The 20,380-nt window shown below is 40.9% G+C and overlaps 1 protein-coding gene across 2 annotated transcripts in view; it reads left to right on the top strand.

Moving 5' to 3' along the window:
- Positions 1-17,773, top strand: part of MCPH1 (microcephalin 1) — a 123,567-nt gene extending 105,794 nt beyond the window's left edge. For both annotated transcript variants that reach the window (XM_087718980.1, XM_087718979.1), the window contains 2 exons: positions 13,951-14,188; positions 17,532-17,773. In XM_087718980.1, coding sequence (XP_087575106.1) covers positions 13,951-14,188; positions 17,532-17,593 — 300 coding nt within the window. In that variant the 3' untranslated portion in view covers positions 17,594-17,773. The remainder of the gene's footprint in view (positions 1-13,950; positions 14,189-17,531) is intronic.
- The last annotated feature ends 2,607 nt before the right edge of the window (positions 17,774-20,380 follow it).

Below are 20,380 nucleotides of genomic sequence, written 5' to 3'. Positions count from 1 at the left end.
CTAGACAGAATGGATGGTGTGTAATTTTAATAACTGTATTTTTATTCTTAATTTTTTTAAATTTTTTATCTTGTTTCTATAAGCCGCCCAGAGTCCTACGGGATTGGGCAGCATACAAATTTATTAAATTTCAATTTTAAGCAGGAGGTAACCTGCTACAGTCATAAGCTTTGTTATGTGGAATTTAGGCACACTTTTATGTTCTAAAACAGTGGTTCTCAACCTGTGGGTCGGGACCCCTTCGGGGGTCGAACAACCCTTTCACAAGGGTTGCCTAAGACCATCGGAAAACACATATTTTAGATGGTCTTAGGAACCGAGACACCAATTTTATGGTTGGGGGTCACCACAACATGAGAAACTGTATTAAAGGGTCGCGGCATTGGGAAGGTTGAGAACCACTGTTCTAAAATATGCCAGCATTATACAGATTCTAGAATCCTCTGAACCAGTGGTGGGTTTCAAAAAAATTTCGAACCTACTCTATGAGTGTGGCCTCCTTTGTGGGAGTGGCTTGCCGGCCATGTGAACTGGTGGGAGTGGCTTGCCGGCCATGTGTTCTCTCTTTCTCTCTCTCTCTCTCTCTCTTTCCTTCCTTTTGTCTCTGTCCCTTTTTCCTTTTTTTCTTTCATCTCTCTTTCTTTTTTTCTCTTTTTATTTCTTTATTTCTTCCTGTCTCTCTCTCTCTCTCTCTCTCTCTCTCTCTCTCTCTCTCTCTCTCTCTCTCTCTCTGTGTGTGTGTGTGTGTGTCAGTGGTGGGTTTCAAAGATTTTTGGAACCCCTTCTGTAGGTGTGGCCTGCTTTCCGAGTCCACTGGTGGAACCTCTTCTAACCAGTTCGGTAGATTTGACGAACCGGTTCTACCGAACTGGTGCGAACTGGTAGGACCCCACCTCTGCTCTGAACGTCTCCACTGCTTGCAAGGTTAGCTTAGAAAAAAGAATTCGAACGTCTTCTTTGAAGGTATTCTTATTTAAAGCAATAGGATGCTTGATCATGAAGATTCTTCTCATCAGCCATAGAGCTTTAAGAAGAAGGTCTTCATTTGGGGGAGAACCTGAACTGCTTCAGTCTTAAGCCTTATCTACCTGAAATGTGAAGATAGATCAGTGTGGTATACTTTGTCTTAAACAGGTTGAACAAAGCTGCAGAGTGTGAAAGAGAAGCTTGAGTGTTTTCCCAAAAGTTATTGTAAAGCCTGTCAATCATTCTGGTAGATGGAACACATATGACGCTTGCCACATTTTGAGGTGCCGCTGGACACCTTCACAGCAACTCATCTAAACTTAAAAAACAGGAAGACCTGCCTACAATTCAAGAATGGACATTGAAAGTTACAAACTTAGCCGAGATGGCTAAAATATCGGCATATCTTAAAGACCACTCAAATGAGAGATATAAATGAGACTGGAAAAAATGGATTGACTATATACAAAATAAATACGGGACCAAGAAATTCCAGTTAGCCTATGCTTAAGATCAGAAATGATTTAAATTGTTTAAAGTTAGCTTAGCAAGAAGAAGCTAAGATCAATGTAGAGATGTTATTAATTTCTTTATTTCTTTTTTCTCAATAGATTTTAGACTGGGTTTGTTAAAAATCTATACCATGTACGGTTCTGGGAAGTCGGGGGGGGGGAAGGAGGAGGGGGGAGAGTGGAGGGGAGAGGGATATATATTAGGCTAGACACGATGTGTTAGATCGCAATGCAATGTGACTTCACATGTATACTGTTTTTCTCTAATTTTTCTTTAAAAATGGGATAAGCCATATACATTAACATATAGTGGAAATACACCGAGGGGAGAGGAGTAGGAAAGAAGAAAGATGGGTAGAGAGGGATGGGAGAGAGGGTGTGGGGGGAAGGCGAAAAGGAAGGGGGGGAGTGGATCTGGAGAGAGGAGTGGTAGTGGGCGAGGGGAAGTAGGGTAGAGGGGGATGATGGAGGGAAGATAGAAAGTTGGGTGGTGGTGGAAGAAAGAGGTGTATGGAGAATGGAAGAGGTATATTGGGCTTTTATTTTCTGGGGCATTGTCGACAAGAGGAATTGATGCAATTATTGTTTAATACTGTATGGTGTATACATGTGAGTGTATGAAAATGAAAATAAATATACTAAAACAGGGAAAAAATAAACTTAAAAAAACAAAGGATATGTTCTGTGCTTTTAGTAATTGTAGATTGTTTTAGATAGAACAGATCTAATGCACATTTTTGTTTAATAAAACAAAAATGATCATTTATGATGAACTAGCAGCATTGTTTAGAGAAGAAATCTTCAGAGAATTATTTTTTTGCCAGGCTTTTGGTTCAGAAATCCATTTGATACTGTTAATGTACTGTTATTCCTGGAATAGAGATTATTTCAGTACGGCTGACTAGTAAACATCCAAATAATGTTTAGTATAGCAAAGACAAAGATCACATTATACCCTGACCCAGAATATATATTACTGTAATCCAAAGAATTGTGAAATTAGTTCCATGAATTTGAGGGCGATTTCCTCCCCCCTTTTTTTTCCTGGTCTAAAATAAGATCTCTGTCTGCTACAATCAATCAACCTACCTACCTATAAAACAAGAAGGATTTTTACTTGAATGGGAAAGCATGTGTTTTGTACACAGGCAATTTCTGAGAGCAAAATATACAGTAGAGGTTATCTGTAATAAGATGTATTTCTTTGCTCCAAGGAGAGTTTCAGTAATAGTCTAAAAATGTTGGCAAACCTTTTCGTTTCGTTGCGTTTATTGGTTTTGTATGTTGCCCACTCCCGAAGGACTCCGGGCGGCTCACAATAAAACAGGGGAGGGGATAAATAAGACAATACAAACAATATTAAAATACACAACAATCACAATTAAAGCGGGGCTGGATACTTCAACAGCCCCCAGCCTGCCGGAACAGCCAGGACTTGGTAGCTTTACAGAAGGCCGGGAGGGTAGTAAGGGTCCGGATCTCCACGGGGAGCTCGTTCCAGAGGGCCGGAGCAGCAACAGAGAAGGTTCTCCCCCGGGGGGTCGCCAGCTGACATTGGCTGGCAGGTGGAACCCGGAGAAGGCCGAGCCTGTGTGATCGAATCGGTCTTTGGGAGGTAATTGGCAGGAGGCGGTCTCTCAGGTACCCAGGTCCGATGCCATGCAGGGCTTTATAAGTAATAACTAGCACCTTGAAGCAAGTCCGGAGACCAATGGGCAGCCAGTGCAGCTCGCGGAGGATAGGCGTAACGTGGCTGTACCTAGGTGCATCCACAATCGCTCGCCGAGTGCTGAAACGGAAGCATGCACATGCGTGTGGGGGAGCACCAGACACCAAAAGAGCAGCTCCCCGGCTTGCATGCGTGGGAGCACCGGAAACCGGAAGAGCCGTTCCCCAGGTCTTCTGGTTTCTGGCATACATGCACGTGCGAAGACCAACTAACCAGCGCATATGTGCACACCGGAACCCGTAGGAGCAACGGACGACGGCTGGTGTGCCTGGAGATATTGGCTCTGCGTGACACTTCCAGGACGCAAGCCATAGATTCGCGAGCAATTGTGGGTGCACCTCGGTACACCCACGTTACACCTATCCTCCACGAGCTGCACTGGTTACCGATTAGTCTCCGGATACGCTTCAAGGTGCTAGTCGTCACTTATAAAGCCCTTCATGGTATTGGACCTGGGTACTTGAGAGACCGCCTGCTGCCAATTACCTCCCAAAGACCCATTAGATCACACAGAGCAGGCCTCCTCCGGGTTCCGTCTACTAGCCGATGCCATCTGGCTACTACCCGGGGGAGGGCCTTCTCTGTGGCGGCTCCGGCCCTTTGGAACGAACTCCCCGCAGAGATTCGGACCCTCACCTCTCTCGAGGCCTTCCAAAAAGCCATTAAAACCTGGCTGTGTCGGCAGGCCTGGGGTCGATGAGTTCCCTTCCCCTCTCGAATCATGTGGCTGTTGGTTGTTTTTAAATACCCTGTACTTTGTAGTTTTTGTGTTTTTCCCTTCCCCTCCTTGGGTTTGTGCGCCGCCCTGAGTCCCGCAGGGAATAGGGCGGCATATAAATAAAATGAAACTCAAACTCTCCATCACGGGTCTACAATAATCGCTGAAAGAAAAAGGAACTCAATAGTTCCATAAAATAATCTTTAGGACAGTGTTTCTCAACCTTGGCAACTTGAAGTTGTCCGGACTTCAATTCCCAGAATTCCCCAGCCAGCATTCGCTTCAAGTTGCCAAGGTTGAGAAACACTGCTTTAGGAGCTTTTTGGAATCCATCAAAGTATTATCTGCTACAAATTCTCTTATTTACAATCAGATATTTTATTAATATTATTCCCCTTAGTAGTAAAGTTGGTAGCTTAGAAGCGAGGAACTAAACAATAAAAATGGGGAAAGAATAATTGAGTTGAGGGGTCCTTGGTGCTCTCTGAGCTTGGTTGTTTTCTTGCAGACATTTCATTGCCCAAATTAGGCAACATTATCAGCGCTAATGATTGGGCTTCTAGAAAATCACAAAATATAATGACTGCAAATAGAAATAGAATGATTGTGGCAGAAGTAAATAATTACAGTACCAATAGTAATAGTGATTAAGTGGTTAAGGCATCAGACTAGAAAGCGGATGAATAGAGAATTGGTTCACCCACAATACCGCGAAGCCCTTATCCGCGCCGACATAAGCGTGGAGGGCAAATCCGCGCCGTCCGAAGCGCTAAGGAAAAAGGCGACCCTAGCGCGACGACATAACCGTGGAGGGCAAATCCGCGCCTTCCGAAGCACTCAGCACCCTAAACCTAACCCAAACCTAACCCTAACCTAACCCTAAACCAAACCCCTAATCCTAACCCTTACTTTAATTTAAATCGGCTTTCTGCCGCCGCACTGTTTTAAAGCGCCCTTCTGTCGCTGCGCTGTTGTCGCCGCAATGATGACGTCGCGGCTTTAGCGACACGGTTTTGTCACCGCTATTTTGACGAGCGCAGTTTTGTCATGCCACGAGAGAATTCAAGTCTCACCTTAGGATGAAAGCCAGCTGGGTGACTGGGCCAGTCACTCTCAACCCTACTCACCTGACAGGGTTGTGGGGAATATAGGAGAAAGGTGTGTCAGATGTGTTTGCCGCTTTAGGTTATTTCTAAAAATAATAAAAGCAGGATACAAATAAATAAATAAATAAATAAGTGCCCTGGTACAATCGCAAAATATCTGGAGCATTACTTGAACACCATTGGCATTGACAAACTCATCGTCAGTCAATTGCAAAAGGTGGCTTTACTTTAATGTGCTTTAATGCAGAAAACTTAGGACAATTTGATTTCAAGTGTGGGAATCCTTCCACCTTGAATTTCCCCAGATCTAGGTTTCATATGCATTTATATGGAACTCATGTTTCACGTGATTCTACACACACTTTAGAAGCTGTTTTAAGTGGCATTTCTGGAATGAGCAGGAGGAGCCGAGGTGGCGCAGTACTGCAGGCCACTTCAGCTGACTGTTATCTGCAGTTCAGCGGTTCTAATCTCACCAGCTCAAGGTTGACTCAGCCTTCTATCCTTCCAAGGTGGGTGAAATGAGGACCCAGACTGTGGGGGCGATATGCTGACTCTGTAAACCGCTTAGAGAGGGCTGACAGCCCTATGAAGCGGTATATAAGTCTAACTGCTATTGCTATTGCTAACTGTGAATTCTGTCTCCTTCAGGCCCACTGCGTGCAAGAGAATATAAATGTCAGTTTTGATAGAGATGCTTTTTAAAAAGAAACAGAAATTATACTTTAGGACACATTTATTATTTGACGAGGGAAGAAAATAACATTTGATATGTTAAATAAGTGTAATGCTTTATGATCCACGGTACACTTCCCTAACGCATGGATCTTCAAATGTGGCAACAAGACCCATAGACTTCAACTCCCAGAATTCTCCAGCCATTCTCCTGGAATGGCCACATTTGGAGACTCCTGACCTAGCCTTTACATGGTTAACTGAAACGCTAATAGAAATAGATCATTCAGGGCAAGAAAGGGAAAGAAACACTGCTCCAATTGTAATTCAATTCAGCTATTTCAGAAAACGCCTCATTTATTGCAAAACAATATCTGCCTATCCAAGGTCCTTGTGAAGGCCTCAATAGGTGGACAAAGATGTCAAATCTAGTCTAAATACCTGGCTGACTATGCAACCAACCCTTATAATCAAAATAACAACTTTCGTCTTGAATGAAATAGCTAGCTATTAATTGATAATTAATGCATTTTTGCTTCTTTAATATAAAGCTCATATCTGCTCTCTGTCTTACTCATGTTTTGAACAGAGGTGCATAGTGTTATTCCTGGTGGACACCATGTTTGCACTGCAGAAAAAAAAGTGGTTCTCAAGTATAAATTTGAACATCTGCCAAAAAACAGATTCATCTGCCAAACCTTTTCACAAAATTCCCACGGAACATTGCTTTTCAGACAATTGCAGAAATTAACTTTTCTTATCAGTGTGTGAGAGAAGTTGGGTTTATCTGCAAAGCTGTGTTTACGTCACATTGTCAGCATTTTATTCCGCCCCCCCCCTCTGTTTTAGGCCACGGTACTTACATGCATTAGTACAACATAAAAAAGATTTTTAAAAGATACTTGTAGTAACCCACGACAAATTGGCTGAGCTGTGACTCATACGGTATTAACATTTGTTAGAGGCAATTGTGGTATATAAGTCAGGATAACATACGCAGTCCTCAACTTACAACCACAATTGAGCTCAAAACTTCCATTGCTAAACAAGGCAGTTGTTAAGGGAATTTTGTCCCACTTTACAAAGGGAATTTTGTCCCTTTTTTGCCATAGTTGTTAAGTGAATCACTGCAACTATTAAGTTTATAACCCGGTGTAAGGTGAATCTGGCTTCTCCATTGACTTTGCTTGTTGCAAAAAGTAATGCTATGACCCTGGGACACTGCAACTAGTTGACCAGTACCAGTTGACAACCATCCAAATTTTCATCATGGGGTTGCTAAAATGGTTGTAGGTATGGAAACCTATCATAAGTCACTTTCTTCAGTGCCATTGTAACTTCGAGCAGTCACAAGTCCATCCTCAGCCTTGAACGTTTACTATGACTTTGATCCATCTCTCTGCTCCAGTTTATCTTACACCACAAGCCAGTGATGAGGAAATTTGGAAGAAAGGAAATGTTTTGTATACCACTTGTACTCCTGAATGAAAAATGGAATAAAAATCTAACAAATAAATACAGTAAATAATCCCGTTTAGATAAATAATCCGTTTAGAGAGAGAGAGATAAACATACATTAAGATAAGAGAAACCAGGCCATGAATAAATTGTAAAGGAGAAATGTTTTCTATATAATTGGTAGTTTTTATGACTTGATGGCAGATAATCATCAATCAGATCCTATATGTGTCTACTAAAATATAAATCCCAATGTGTCCACTAAGGCTTTATCTAAACTCTTTGAAATTAAATATTTAGCCTCTTTAAAATATGGCTCATAGAAAATGCCTACAAAGGGATGAGACAAGCCACAAGATGACATGGGTTGGGATGCCAGTCATCAAACATTGGATGTGCTTCCATGTTCTTTATCTCTTTCATAAAAGAGAGGGGAAGGGAAAACTGAAAAAAGACCCAACAAGCTTAAATGAAGCTGGAAAGAATGAGGATCCAAGGACCTGTCAATTCTTGGTTTTGCTGCCTTAAAAGTAGGGAGTTTCAACTCCTTCAGTTATTGGGCAACAGGTAAGACAAGGAACCTGTAGAAAACAGCAGACATTCTTCTGTTTGTGGATGGAGCCTATTGGATTTCACTATACCATTTTACTATTTAGTTGTATATGTGCAAGAAAGTATTGATTCTCTACTTTGGATTGAATGTTACAGTGCAATCAGCTCTTGAGAACTCTAGTTTCTTGTTCAAGCTGCTTGTCAGTATGTATGCCTGAAATAATCCCAAATTACTGTATTTTCGGAGTATAAGATGCACCAGAGTGTAAGACTCACCAAGGTTTTGAAGAGGCAAATTAAAAAAAAGTTTTTTCACTCTGCAAACCTCCCAAAAATGGGCCCTTCCCCCCCCCCCAAAAAAAGGCACAAATAGCCTTTAGGATGCTTGCAGAGTGCTCCTAGGGGTGGGGGGCAAAAAATAGCCCGTTTTTAATGAAAACGGGCCCTTTTTCATTAAACAAAAAGGGCATGGATAGCCTTTAGGAAGCTTATAGAGTGCTCCTAGGGGTTGGGGGGGGGTAACATTGAGCAAAAAACTGGCTGTTTTTTGCTCATTTCTGCCCTCCTCAGCCCCCAGGAACTCTCTAAAAGCTTCCTACAAGCTATGCACTGCCATTTCAGGGAGGGGAAGGAGGCAAAAAATGCTATATTCAGTGTATAAGGCACACCCAGATTTTCAGCGTCTTTTTTGAAGAAAAAGGTGCGTCTTATACTCCGAAAAATACGGTATATGAACTTATGAGAAAAGGGGGGAGGTGTGATGACTCAGCAGTTAAAGACACTGAGTTTGTCAACTGGAAAGTTGACGGCTCGGGTTTAAGACCCAACTTCCGCATGATGGAGAGAGCTCCTGTTACTTGCCCCAACTCCTGCCCACCTAGCAGTTCGAAAGCATGGAAATTGTGTAGATCAATAGATCCCACTGCAATGGGAACAGCATTCCATGCGCCGTGGCGTATAGTTATGCTGGCCACATGACCCCAGAAGTTCTTTGGACGACACTAGCTTCCTGAGCTAGGAAATAGAGATGAACACCACCCCTAGAGTCGGACACGACTGGACAAGGGAAACCTTTTATGAAAAAAGGACATACTAATAACATTGGTTCCACCACAAAATCACGGAGGACAAAATCGCGCTCGACGAAAGCGCGCATTTGACGTCATCACAGCGCGACGAAAACATCGTGCTGTGATCGAAAAATGTAAAAATAAAGCTAAAACCTTACCCTAACCCCCCCCAAACCTAACCCTAAACCTAACCCTAAATCTAACCCTAAACCTAACCATTAACGTAACGCTAAACCTAACGCTAACCCTTAACCTAACGCTAAACCTAACGCTAACGCTCTAAACCTAACCCTAACCCTAAACCTAACCCTTACCTTTATGTGAATCGGCTTGCTTTAATTTTAATTTTATTTCAATTTTTAATTTTTTTCGTCATGCTGTGATGATGTCAGATGCGCGCTTTCGTCGAGCGCGATTTTGTCCTCCGCGCTTTTGACGGGTCACGAATAACATTGGATGCTACCTTCCATTATTTATATCAGGGATTCCCAACCTCCAATCCGTGGATCGTCACCAATCCACAGCATGCCAGAAACTGGGCCATGCAAACAAGTAAAACCCCATCCACGGGATACAGGCAGCACATGAAATCACCCCCCTCCGGTCCATGGAAAAACCTCTCTCCAAGGAACCAGTCCCTGGTGCCCAAAAGGTTGGGGGCCAACGACTTATATCAAGGAATTTATATGGATATTTGCAAGCCTTATTTTTAAGTGCATTTGAACAGATGGTGGCAGAACCTCTGAGAAAACACTTCTGTGGATTTCAGAAACATCTTTGGAGGTACAAAGTTAGCACAATGAAGGATAAGGAAAGGACCAAAGACAGCTTCCTTTCAAGCTGCAGGTTCTCATGAAAACGTAGAGTTCTCTCCATATATATTCCCAATGGGGGAACAATTGCTGCTCATATAATAGCCAGCCCTAAATTCAAATATGTTATTCACATCTCATCCCGCTGATTTTACAGTATGATCTTTTGTAAAATCAAGTCTATATTATATGCTTACATTTGAATTATTTCTCTACAAACTGGGAAAAATGCAAAATAACCCTTATCTACACTTGCATTTGGAAAGAAGTTCAACAGTCCAAACCTCAGATAATCCACGTTTTATTTGTTATAATAAGGTAAAATAACACATTTAAAAGTATAACACGTAACTTGGCTTCCACAGTTTGAACTATTCCGTTTTGGCTGATTTTGATTGTTGTAAACCTATAAAATAGCAGGCTTTTTTTTTTCATATAGTTTTCTTGTCAATTTAGGCTCATTTCTAATATAATAGGAACCACAGTGGGCATAGAATGGCTTTTCTTTATAGCCTCAGCAATTATAAGCTTTAAAGAACAAGCAGGACTACAATGCATTCTTTAAATCATGTCTCTCAAAAATGTGTAAAGCAGCGGGATTACAATCAAGTTAAAGCTTAACGTAAACTCTTTGTAACAAACGCAAACTCTGCTGGACCTGAACACAAACAAGAGTTTGTCAGTTCTAATCAGCTTCAGATTAGAAACTTTAGAGCTCCACGCTATCAACCACGACAGGACGATTTTAGCACAAGGTCTTTTCAAATTGGGTTTGATTATTAATTTTAGATACGGCCAGGCTAGATTTATATCCCGTGGAGGTTGTTATTCTTCATTTGGACTTTACTTGCTAACCTCAATGGGTGGCATGAGAGATTAGTAAAAATAAAATAAAACAAATAAGCTATTTTGGGTTATATGAGAAGTTCGTCTCATCTATATCCTGAGGTCCTACTTCTAGCGTTAAAAAACAGTACATGTGAGCTAGAATATTTGGCTCAGCACGGGGAAGAAATCGCTTGTGGGCCTAATTGACTTGCAAGACTTTTACAGAGGCCGGCGCTCCTTTCCCAAGACCCTAATTTTTCCCCCGACTCCGAGACTTTTCTTTTTCCCTTCCCCATCCACAGCTGTCTTGGAGGGGAAGGAAACTCTGATGCAAATTTAAAATGGCAATCTCTTCACTATACAGGTAGTCCTCAACTTATGACCACAATTGAGGCCCAGATTGATGCTGCAAGGGTCCTAAGTATGAAAAATGGTCATAGGTCACCTTTTTCAGTGCCATTTTAACTTCAACAGCAGTGGTGGGTTTCAAAAATTGTTCGAACCTACTCTGTAGGTGTGGCCTCCTTTGTGGGAACGGCTTGCCGCCCATGTGACCGGATGGGAGTGGCTTTCCGCCCATGTGACCAGATGGGAGTGGCTTGCCGCCCATGTGACCGGATATGAAGATGCCGACGACACTTGTCAGAACCACCTTAATTACCTCCCACACAGCACAGGCATGCATAAGAATAGGATGTAAACTTGTTTTTTAAAAGGCATCTTTGGTTTGCGTTAAAACAACTTCAACACACGCAATGTTCTGATTGCACCACAAACGCAGTAGTCATCCTTACCTTCCACAGAGGCACTGAGTTTTATAAATATGAGCATGATAGTGTAGAATAATCATATCCAAGGACCAGTGGTGGGTTTCAAAAGATTTTGGAACCTCTTCTGTAGGTGTGGCCTGCTTTCTGGGTCCACTGGTGGAACCTCTTCTAACCGGTCCGCTAGATTTGACAAACCGGTTCTACCGAATAGGTGTGAACTGGTAGGAACCCACCTCTGTTCAACAGTCACTAAATTCTTCAACAAACTAAGCATCACTTAATTTTTTTTAGTGTTGCTTTTATATCTTGTTTCTTCCCCAAAAGCACAGATTAGTGCACTTGGCAAGAGGTTCTTCCTTTTATCTGAACAACCAACACTACAATCCTGTGTTGGTTTAAGAGACAGTGACAAAGCCAAAGTCGTCCCCTGTTCAACAGTCAAATGTTGACGTGAACTCGGCTTTCTCCTCTGTCAGATAAAGTACATTAACTGATATGCTAGGATGGATCAAATGCCAAGATAAAGCTATAAAGATTTATGCGTTGCCTGTTTGGAAAAGAAGTACAGCATATCTTATGATATTATTCACAGTTTATATCGAATTCCAAAAGTTATTTTACTTTGCTTCACAATAACTGAATGTAAACAAGTCTTGTGACTCCTGAAAAAAGTTGACTCACTTCCTGTTTTGTGAATTCTGATGGCATTTTGCTGGTTCATATCCTGCCTTTATTCCATCCAAGAGCAGAAGGCCATGTCACATAGGGCTTCCATATGTCACCCAACCAGAGGCCAGACCAGTTTAGCTTCTGGAAGGCCACTCCATCCTGGTCACCAGATCCCTTCAGTGTTAGTGCCATTATCTTTCCCCCCGTGAAATACGAAGAGACGAATTTGTGGGCCATGATCTAATCATTGATGCTATAAACTTGTATCCTTTTAGAGGGCTAGATGGGGAGTAGGATTCTCATAATTCCAATTTCTATCTGTTAAAAAACAAAATTCTTAAGACTAGGAAAATAGACATACCAGGGTGAACGGTCACATTCGGCACACAGTTGCCTAAGAGCCGAGGTGGCGCAGTGGTTAGGGTGCAGTACTGCAGGCCACTTCAGCTGACTGTTATCCGCAGTTCAGCAGTTCTAATCTCACCGGCTCAAGGTTGACTCAGCCTTCCATCCTTCCGAGGTGGGTAAAATGAGGACCCAGATTGTTGGGGGCAATATGCTGACTCTGTAAACTGCTTAGAGAGGGCTGAAAGCCCTATGAAGTGGTATATAAGTCTAACTGCTATTGCTATATGGAACTTTTTATATCACAACTTTTTATATAGTAATTAGGTGAAAACCAGTTACTCATCTCCTCGTTAATCCTCTTGAAATCCATCCATTGATTAGTTCCCTTGATTTCAATTGATTTATTCTTAAATTTGCACGTGCCTTTTCCCAACTCTTGTATTAATTAGTGGGTTTAATAAAGACCACTCTCTTGATATTAATGAGAGATAAGTAAGAGTATTGAGGGAAAGTAATCATGCATAATTAACCATTTATAGTGGCATATCATCCTTTCCAGGAGGTATTATTGATCTCTCCATCCTATTCATCTACAGTTTCATTTTTGCTTAATTTTCATAGGCATTGAATATGCTGTTTGTAATAAAAGCCTCCTTCATCTGACGTAGTAAGTCTAGACATCTGATGGCTTAAGCTTGCAAGTGCAAACATTCCTATCAAAATAAATTGCTTGATCATCAGATTTTTATCCCACTTCTTACATATCCATCTTCCACGTTGCTCATTTACCTAGATATAACTTTATTAAATATAAGGGCCTTTCTTCTGAATAAATATAACTGAGGTTTGCCTTTTGAGATGGCTGCCCTTCTGGAATTCAACTGTTATTTTGCATTTCGTTATTCTGTGTTAAGAGATATATATGATCCTGCTTTCAGTTTAAAAATTCCCAAAGGAGCAAGAAGCTGGCAGTAACTGAGTACAAATTATTTCACAGCTAGAAGAAATCTAAGAAATGGCTGTAACTTAGGCAACATGCTTAACTACCTATTTCAAGACTTAGTTATTGTGAAACTTGGTTATTTTAAATCTTAGTTATTTGTGGTTTAGTACTCTGTGTAAACCCAAGCTGCTTGGCTGGTTTATGATTCAATATATTTTTCAACCAGGGGTGGGTTTCTCGCCCCGTTCCAACCGGTTCCAACCGGTTCGGTTGGAACCGGGCCGGCAGCGCCCTCGTGCACGCGCGCAGTGCACGCATGCGTACTAGCATCTGTGCGATGCTCCAGCTGCTCCTGGAGGATCGCGCAGGCGCTGTATGCGTCCTGCGCATGCGTGGAAGCGCAGAACTCGTCAAAACCGGGTAAGGAGCACGGGCGGGCGGGTGGGCCCTTCGCCGTTCCCGGAAGTTACTTACTTCCGGGTTCGCCGACCAACCGGTTCGCAGGGACCGCCGCGAACCGGTTGAAACCCACCCCTGTTTTCAACCCCAGAAAATGGTTTGATGCAGTAAGAGTATGTTGCAGATTAAGGCTGTTAAGTCTGCAACATTTCATGATGCAACTAGATGTTTTATTATAACTGTACACTAACTTTTAAGCAGCAGGCATTCTAATAGAAAAATTGTATGCAAGCAAATTGTCAAATATAGCAGTATGTTCCCAAAACCAAATGCTTCATCCTGTGGTGAAATTATATTTATTCACTTTCTTATTTATTTTCCCTTTTTGCAAACAGATTTCCCGATTTCAGCACAATATTCTAAAAGAAAAAGTGCATCAAAAACTGTTTGCCAATCAACCTGTAATGTTCATATCTCACACAAGCCAGCCTCCCTATCAGAAGCTCTGTGAGCTGGTCCAGCTTTGTGGAGGAAAAGTATGTAAAACTCTCCGTCAAGCTAAAATTTGTATTGGACAGTGCAAAGTTGGAAAGCATCTGGATATGCAATGTTTATCAGAAAAATGGATTATAGGTAAGAGATCACATTTTTACTTTCTAAAATATAACTTGTATGCGTTCTAAAATATACCTTTTATACCCTTACATTTTTTTTTCTGAAAGGAAGATTGTTTTTCTCCAAAATAATTGATCTTTAAAATGGATCATCTTAGGTTTCCTAAGATTAATGGCATACAGGAAAGGAGATTTTGGGGTAAGGGATATGTTTAAGGTTTTTTTTTGTTTTCTTTTGCCTAGGGGTGAGAATTATCTTAATTTCAGGATTGTGTTTCCAAAAATCAATGTACAGGCCTCTACAGCAGTGGTCTCCAACCTTGGCAACTTTAAGACCTGTGGACTTCAACTCCCAGAGTTCCTCAGCCAGCTTTGCTTTGCTGGCTGAGGAACTCTGGGAGTTGAAGTCCACAGGTCTTAAAGTTGCCAAGGTTGGAGACCACTGCTCTACAGCATTAACCAATATTAACATTAGCATGTAGAAACTTGCCGTTCTCAACCCATGCACCAGAAATTTCACGGCTTCCAATATTGCAGAAGCAAATCTGTCATTGTGTAGTGTAGCTTCTCCTTCCCTCCTTCTTTCTCTCCTGAATTTCACATTCCCTTTCTTTACACCTTGTTCCACATACCCCTTCAACAAACTCCAAGCCTGTATTGGCAGATAAAGAAGGGAAGTGTTGAGTGGACGCTTCTGAGCGTCTGTGGCCAAATATTCTACTGTAAGTGTGTACAATTGAGTCATACGTAGATATAGATAATAAGATTTTTTTTTAATACAACATTATTCTCTGCTCCCATAATCAGGCAAATTACGGTCTGTTTCCTGGTACAATTTAAACTTACTCTTGAATTTCCCATGTCACCCATAGACCCAAGTAGGGTCTTTTCAGTCTCAGATGTTCCCATGCTTCAAATCTGACGCGTTGCCTTGACTTGAATATTGGTCCACCTCAATGCCCTAGAGCAAAATGTCCAAGTGAAGCAAAGCTGATTTGAGTGGCCACTTCGCCAAGATAGAAAAGGACTTCTGTCTCAAGGTTGCGTTAAAGCAGGAGATTCCCAGGGAGATTCTCAGAGCAGGAATGTAGAGAATGTAAACATGGAACTGCCTTCAACTTATGGTTCAAGGAAGCATGAGAAACAGAGGGCAAAAGCGTCTCTATGCAGGGAAAGAGAAAGAAAGAGAGCACGACAGATCTCAAGCAGAAATAGATATAAATTCTGTGCCATCTCTTCCACTGTGACTGACGGACAAGTGATTGGAATGGCTTCCTTCCCTGAGACAGTGAAGATTTGATTTTTAGTCACATTTGTCCAGGTCACCATGGAGTTACAGTCCTAGGAAAGTATGATGTTCTGCATGAACACAGAAGTTCCTTTTAGCATTCTAGCGGTACGGCTGCTGTGAAACCACACTTGAAAAGAGAGTGTTGCTCCAGAGGGGCATTTTGATCAAACTTGTCAAAGTGAAATGCCCCAGTTAAGTTCCGCACTGCTTATACTCACGGCCAAGAAGAGCCTTGAGTTGCTTTTACAGGAAACGGATTACATGACCTAATTATTATTTGAATATAGGATCTTCTTTGACATCCAATCCAAACTCATTAGCATGCAAGATGAACCAAACCCTACTTTCAGTTAACTGTTAGTCTTCTGTTTTGGTTTTAAACAGAGTCAAAAAGGCAGCATCCATGCCAAATTTTGCCTGATCTACAAATGAAAGACAAAACCATGTGTGAAGTAGTATTATTTACTACTAGACGATAACCTGTCGTTGCCCGGCTTTTATTTATTTGTAGGGGGGAAATGTCCAGACCAAACGTAATTTCTAATGTTGGGATTTTCCCCCTTACCAGAGGGAGCCCCCTTGTGGAGTACTGTGAAGCCATTACTATGGCAACTCCACTGTGCTGTACAGTAGAAGCCATTTTACGGCAGTACAGTAGAAGCCATTTTACAGCACAACAAGCTGTATCTTAACAGAACACGCACCCCCTAGGGCTGTTAGGGGTGTCTTACCCTCATAGTATTTTTTTTCCAGAGAGTAAGTCATCTGTGTATCAAGTTTGGTTGAAATTGCTCAAGGCATTCCAGAGTTATGCTGGAACATACACACACACAGCCATTTTTAGATAGATAGATAGATAGATAGATAGATAGATAGATAGATAGATAGATAGATAGATAGATAGATAGATAGATAGATAGATAGATAGATAGATAGATGATAGATAGATGATAGATAGATAGATATATGATAGATAGATAGATAGATAGATAGATAGATAGATAGATAGATAGATAGATAGATAGATAGATAGATAGATGATAGACAGACAGACAGACAGACAGATGATAGACGGACGATAGATAGATAGATAGATAGATAGATAGATAGATAGATAGATAGATAGATAGATAGATAGATAGATAGATGATAGATAGATAGATTGATAGATAGATAGATAGATAGATAGATAGATAGATAGATAGATAGATAGATAGATAGATAGATAGATGATAGACGGACGATAGATAGATAGATAGATAGATAGATAGATAGATAGATAGATAGATAGATAGATGATAGACAGACGATAGATAGATAGATAGATGATAGACAGACGATAGATAGATAGATGATAGATAGATAGATAGATAGATAGATAGATGATAGATAGATAGATAGATAGATAGATAGATAGATAGATAGATAGATAGATAGATAGACAGATGATAGACAGACAATAGATAGATAGATAGATGATAGATAGATAGATAGATAGATAGATAGATAGATAGATAGATAGATAGATAGATAGATAGATAGATAGATAGATAAGAATGTTCAGATCTTGGGGTGGGAAGGAGTGTCACTTCTGGCTTTTGCAAGTGCCAAAGAAGGTGAAGAGGAGGCTGTGTGTGAGCTGACATAAGATGCCTTGGTGGGTTAAATGTCTTGTCTCTTACTCTTAACAAGATAAATTACAGCACCTTCTGAATGGCAAGATCTCCAGATAAAGCTGCTTTGGACTGGTTAACATTCCCGTGTTAACAGTTTGGAGCAGGATTTTTTTTTTCTCAACTCATTGCTAAAATTGAAACGTCTAGACATTTAAAATCTTAAACTGTTTGTTTTCTGTTCTGTTGAAAGCTCAACCAGCGGGTTTAACAGCAGGAAGACTTAAAAAGGCAATCCACCTTTTTCTGGATTGAATAAAGAGTAGAAATCAATGCTTCAAAGATGACGTCATTAAGCAGTAACACCTTAAATATTAGTGCCACTGCTTTCTTGTAAAAGTTGTGAATCTATTGATTCAGTTGCCATTCTAAATTGCATTCTTCCTTTCTCTCTTCAGATTCCATCACCCAGTACAGGATCTGCCCACTTGAAAACTACTTGTTTCAGAACACGGTTTAAATCTGCATGAAGGATCAATTAATGCTATAATTTGTGGGTTTCATCTAAGAAATGGAACAATTCATACCGTTGTGTTTTAGGTTTGTGAGCGTTGAACAGGTTGAAAGCTAAATGTATGTTTTTGCAAAAACAAGGATAACATTGAAACAGGGAAGGAACAGCAGTTCTAAAATCTACACACAGTCCAAGGTGGCGCAGTGGTTAAAAGCAGCACTGCAGGCTACTGCTAGATCAGCAGGTCAGCGGTTCAAATCTCACCGGCTCAGGGTTGACTCAGCCTTCCATCCTTCCGAGGTGGGTAAAATGAGGACCCAGATTGTTGGGGGCAATATGCTGACTCTCTGTAAACCGCTTAGAGAGGCCTGAAAGGCCTATGAAGCGGTATATAAGTCTACTGCTATTGCTACCCAGAACATGGTCTAGGCAAAAACTAGGCACTGAGTGTTTAATAAAAATCTGTCAGCTGAGCTAGAATTTGAGACAATTCCCATTCCTCCTGTGATCCTTTAACCTCCAGAGCAGAAACTATGTCACGTGGATAGAAACTGCTCATGTAACGTTTGATTTCATCCACTGTACTTAACCTAAAGAACTATTTTATTTCACTGGATGTTACACTAAGCTATTTACACTAAGTAAATAGATCTGTCTGATACATATTAAGTCAAAGCTAATAAAATGTGAAGACATAATAGATGAAGCAGACTATTTTTTTTTTAAAAAAAAGCTCTTTATAAACAGAAAATCTTCTCTACTGCTCTTTACGAACTTTTCAGCAAAATGCCAATTGAGGATTACTTAACAAACCAAGGACCCATCCTTCATAGACAAACAAACACATGAACCCCTTTATTAAGTGACTTGCTGCCAAAGCAGCGATATATCATGGTCTGAAATAGAAATGTTTTAATAAAAAGTGACATGTGAACACATGGTTCCCAGTAAACAGCAAAATAGCGCTGTTTAAACTTAAGTTTAAAAGTTTTTTTCTATCGTGGTCTTTTACCTCTCATAAATGTTTTTACCCACAAAAACCTGTCATCATTAATTTATGTAACCAAACATTCCAAAATAGTTTTCTCATAAATTCTAATAGAAATTAAATTTTAAATTGTGTATAAGGGGACTCTCTAGGGAAAGCTGTTCATTTTTATAAAGCATACGTGTAACGCATTTTACAGGGGGACGCCAATAAAGATATTTACAACAAGGTATTTGGAAGGCTAACGTCTGTCCATTGTTGCTTTCAGCTGAGGAAACTTAAAACTTTTGCAAATTTAGGTTTTAGGCATAAAACCGCCTCTGATTTTAGCTTCCGACGAGACCCTTTTCTCTAAGGGTTCATGAGTGGTCAAAAGGTACTGACAAAGTGGATTTCTTTTGTATCTTTCTATGATAGTCATTCGCAAAAAAAATAGTCTCCATTCACAAAACAGGGAGTTGTATTTGTACAAACTAGGGATCCACAGATAGCCCTGGGCTTATGAACACAATTGAGTCCAAAATTTCCATTGCTAAGCAAGACAGTTGTTGTGTGACTATCCCCCCCCCCATTTTATGACCTTTCTTGCCACTGTTAAGTGAATCACTACAGTTGTTAAGTTAATAACACAGGTGTTGAGTGAATCTGGCTTTGCTTGTCAGAAGATCACAAAAGATCATGGTGACCCTGGGACACCACATCCATCATAAGAGGATGCTGCAATGGTGTGAAAAATGGTCATAAACCACTTTTTTCAGTGCCATTCAGTGGTGGGATTCAGCCAGTTTGCACCTATTTGGGAGAACCGGTTGGTAACTTTCTAAGCAGTTCGGAGAACCGGTTGTTGGAAGAAATCTCCTTTTGTTTTTTCCCCACTTTACAGGGCTAATCCTGTAAGGAAGGCAGGAAGGAAACATTCTGGTGTTGTTTCTAGCCTGATCTTTATTGCCCTGCTTACAGAAACTGCCTCTCCGGTTAACCCTTATTACATTGCAACAGTTGATGCGAAGCGCCCATTGACGTGAGTGAGTTTAGTTGGCCACACCCACCCAGTCACATGACCATTGAGCCATGTCTACCCAGCTGGTCATTAGGGCAGAGAACCAGTTGTTAAATTATTTGAATCCCACCACTGGTGCCATTGTATCTCTGAATGGCCACTTATGGTTGTAAATTAAAGATTAGCTGTAATATATTTGAATGTTGTTGATGTTAAACTGCTCCGTACGAAAAGCCCTTTCATCTCTATCTTAGAGAAACATGCAAAGGCTCTGAGCACTGACATTGCTCACCTACAGCTCAAACGTTTGACTTTCACTGGAAAGCAGTGGGATCTGACCGCAGGGTCAGTAGATCTCCGGAAAGGTATGCAGAGCTACTGGCCGAGAAAAAGGAAGCTCTCATATCCCGGTGATTCCAAGCAGGTTGTAATTTTCCTAAGTGACTCCAGGCATGCTGTAATTTTCCTGCCACCGTACAAAAATGGTTTAATCCTGCCGTCTTTCAGGATACTTTGCTGAATTCTGAGATCATCCACCAGTATTCCCTAAATGCCTCCAGTGGAATGATAATCCTAGTTGCTTCCAGAAAATGTTCACCAGCTATCTTGGGCTGCAAAGCATTCTTGTTGTTCAGTGCTGACAACATTTTCAGCCAGTGGATTTAGTACTGGGTTGGCTATCCAGTCAGCAAAATTGGACAGAGTTTTGACATACAGGGAATATTAAATTAAATTAAATTAAAATTTAATTATATATAGGAAAGGTTTAATTAAAAGAAACTGTCCTTTAAAAACACTATAGCAT

Source organism: Thamnophis sirtalis, unplaced genomic scaffold (genome assembly GCF_051295495.1).
Source record: "Thamnophis sirtalis isolate CommonGarterSnake01/CBP01778 unplaced genomic scaffold, rThaSir2_p1.2 scaffold_6, whole genome shotgun sequence".
In the NCBI taxonomy this organism is placed as follows: domain Eukaryota; kingdom Metazoa; phylum Chordata; class Lepidosauria; order Squamata; family Natricidae; genus Thamnophis; species Thamnophis sirtalis.
The sequence above is the reverse complement of the archived record's forward strand: the minus strand, read 5'-3'. Positions and strand labels throughout refer to the sequence as shown.